At 34.6% G+C, this 3,561-nt stretch overlaps 1 protein-coding gene across 1 annotated transcript in view; it reads right to left on the bottom strand.

Moving 5' to 3' along the window:
* Positions 1–3,561, bottom strand: part of AGPS (alkylglycerone phosphate synthase) — a 61,749-nt gene that overhangs the window by 42,699 nt on the left and 15,489 nt on the right. The window contains exon 2 of the mRNA XM_015814974.2: positions 1,132–1,221. Coding sequence (XP_015670460.1) covers positions 1,132–1,221 — 90 coding nt within the window. The remainder of the gene's footprint in view (positions 1–1,131; positions 1,222–3,561) is intronic.

Below are 3,561 nucleotides of genomic sequence, written 5' to 3'. Positions count from 1 at the left end.
TAGAAAAGGTCCTTGGGCTTCCACATACTTGCTTGTTATAACTGACAAGAGGTAATCTTAGGAATGGGACTGAAATAAAATATTACCAAATTAAAATACATTTAAAATACTGCAAAAAAAACCAAGAATACATGCTTTCTGGAAGCATTGTTCAGGGTTACAAATTTATCTACTACCTTATTCCTTTAGAAAACTACAGGTTATTAAAAGAACTGGTTACAAGTTCACAAGAAAGGGCACCTTTATTTCCTGAAAACATGAACATTTGAATCTTTTCAAAAATTATTTATGTCTTTAGAATAGCCAAAGGTATAAATTATTTTTGTTATCTATTTTCTAAAAGGAGATGACAAAGTTAACAAATGGATAAGGGTTAAAATCTTAATTCAGAAACAATATAATCAAGATATTTCTGGTTCAATGACAACAATAGCTAGAAAATTCAGGAGATACAAATAAAAAGTATTTCTTTGTAGAATGCATAATTGTGTTGGTACTTTAGATAATTTATTACTGCAGAATTTGATAAAGATGGTTTAGATGAATTTAATAGCAAATATATGTAGCTCAGTGTTGAATTGTGGACTCAGATTTCAACCGTGGAAATATAAACAGGAGCAAAACCCACATTCATCTACACTGATGATGTTACATAGCTGGATAATGAAATATTTGCAAACAAACAACTAAGCTCAAAGAGCACCAAGGACTCAACTGACAACTTTAAGACGCATTTAGATTAATGTGTGGAAGGTAAACAGCATATGCCCAAACAAGTCCAACAGTAAATAAACTCTAAATGTAATTACTTCCTAACAAAGAAAGGCTACTCCAAAGTTAATTACCTATATGCTTCAGCAAATCAACCATATTTGTCTGTGATTGTGTATATGGCAGCTTGCAGCTGAAATGTTTGATAAAAGCAGAATATGACAGAATTGCTATTGCTCATTCACACTAGAAAAGAGGAGTTGTTTGTGTCACAGAGAATACAACATGGATGCATAATAATGTGATATTTCTTGGCTTTCAATATTAGTGCTCATTTCTTACAATATGTCATAACTTCAGTGTAGTCATCTTTCCAAAAAGAAAAGAAATTATATATCTTACTGTCTCTATAGCCGTTACCTTTTTCCGGTGAATTCTCCTTGACCCTTCTTATTGAAAATGAATTTTGAGTCATTGTATCCCCATCCATTCCACTTTAAAACTTCTTGCCTTAAAGGGAATTGAGGATTAAAAAAAATGTGCTGTTAATTCAATATTTCCAACTTGTTCGATAAATTAAATAGCACTAAGACATTTTTTTTCTTCAATCTTTATTTTGTTCTCTGGCAGAAATGGCAGTTGTTATTCAACACTCCTGAAGACATGTCACTAGGGGAAGGCATCTAATAGGTTTTCCATCCTATGAAAATAAATAATCTTCCTTCTTCCTAATTCTGTTAGAACAATTTAATGCCAACAGATATTTCATCTGATAAAGTAGACTGTTGAGCTGAGAAGCATAGGCAATAATAAATTTGTAGACCTTGTCAAGTGCCTCCAAATTCTTCATTGTCTCAGCTATATAGTCTAAAAGGTATATTCTCTAGTAATCTATTAATAGCAACAACTACTACCATTTTGCATACACGCCAGTCATTTTGTTCTACGGGAACAGGGCTGCTGCTTGAAAGATCTTTTTAGAGCCCACAACATTGACCAAAATTGTTTCCCCATGAAATACAATGAACAGAATACAGATCAAACAGAAACCCTCGTTTTGACCCTCTTAGAAGTCTCACCCACATAGCTACTGGATCAGTCACCACAATTAATTCTATATACCACTCCAGACTTCTCTACCGTGGGGAGTGGGTCTTTTGGTCTCATGATACATGAGCGCAACGTCCGGCTAGGTTTATGCGCCACCATAAAGGTGGCGCATAAACCACCCTCATGGTATATGGACACGTATACGGACATGGTATACGGAGGCTAAGCACCCTCATGGTATACGGACACGGAGGAATGGGGGTGTGGATGTCGATGTGAGGATAGGTAAGGGAAGTGAGGAGGCAATGGATACAACGATTGGCTACCTGGGACCCATTACGAGATCTAGAGGTCAGGCGCAGGCGCTGGCTGGTCTATAAATGGTTTCTCCCATTGAGTTATTTGTGCCCTGATGATGTTGGTAGGATCCAACGAAAGCTAGGTCCTTTTTTAAAATTCTTTTAAAGGTTCTTAATGTTTTATTAAAACTTTTAATGATTTTGCAATCTCCTGAAAAGAACTCAAAATGGAAAAGTAAAAAGTAAGAGATATCCAAACAATCCTGAGAAAATCTGAGTGTCTCTCACTGGATGAAGTACAAAAACTATCTGAAAATAATAATGTTCCTTTTGTTTAAATATTTCAGTTTGAAGACCACCAAAGTGGTAAACTGGCTTCTGTTTTAGCTTTTTCAGCAAGTATGGATTTCTCCCCAACATCACCTTTTTTGGGACTTTATTCTAACTTGAGAAATAATGTTCAGTGTTGAAAACATTTTTTAAAAATAATTTTCACAAGTATGTATCTGCTTTAATATTAATAAAAAGTATAAATCATTATTCAATTTTGAAAACATTTTTTAAAACTAATAATTACTCTGTAATATGTGCTCTCTTTGAATCCGCTCTCTGCTTTTATTTCTCAAGATCAGACAACATTGACTAGGTGCTGCCACCTGGTGTGATACAAGCATCTATTACTGTATTTCTACAAAATAAAGTTACATTGAGAATTGATGAATAGGCCTTACAGATAGATATACAGCAAAGTTCTGCTAGATATCAGCACTTTGCCATGGTTTGCCGATTTTGAAAAATGAAGTAGGGCTGCTAGATGGGAAACCATCAGAAAAGCTTAAGACTGCAGGCCAGGTAGAAAAGTTAAGGGGAAGAGAGGGAAATGGCCCAGAAGACTAGAGAGGTGAACTATTTTTCACACAGTAGCCAGGAAAATAACATGGAGATGCCTGTGAAGTCAAGCTCAAGAAGACTTTATTAAACAAACATGCACATTTTTAAAATAAAAATGTTCATTAAATACTGTAGAATATTCCTGACAGTGGTTTATACATTAAAACCAAATCTTCTTGAGGAGTGACATTAATCACACTCATCTTGGTATGATAAATAACTGGAATTTACTCACAAAGGTTTTCAAAAGGGATGTGCATATATATGTGAAAGGTGTTCATTAGTGATATGCTAAGTAGCCATGATTCAGTCCAATCCAACCAGTGATTAGATTTAGTGTGAACTGTAGTTATGAAGGTAACAAATTTAGTTTGTAATAAAATAAAAATAAAGATTTGATATAATATTCTACTACATATGATAATGTGCAGATCTGTTGACTCCAGATAGAATGCAAAATACCGTAATATCCTAAAAACCCTAACCATGCTAAGAAACCACCAAGGAGGAAAATACATCCCTACCAAATTTGCTACTGCAAATAAACCAGCAGGAGACCCCACACTCACTTACATTGATGATACTACTACTTGGGTAGTGAAACATCTAT

This window comes from Protobothrops mucrosquamatus, unplaced genomic scaffold (assembly GCF_001527695.2).
Source record: "Protobothrops mucrosquamatus isolate PMUCROS unplaced genomic scaffold, P.Mucros_1.0 scaffold301, whole genome shotgun sequence".
Taxonomy (NCBI): Eukaryota; Metazoa; Chordata; class Lepidosauria; order Squamata; family Viperidae; genus Protobothrops; species Protobothrops mucrosquamatus.
The sequence above is the reverse complement of the archived record's forward strand: the minus strand, read 5'-3'. Positions and strand labels throughout refer to the sequence as shown.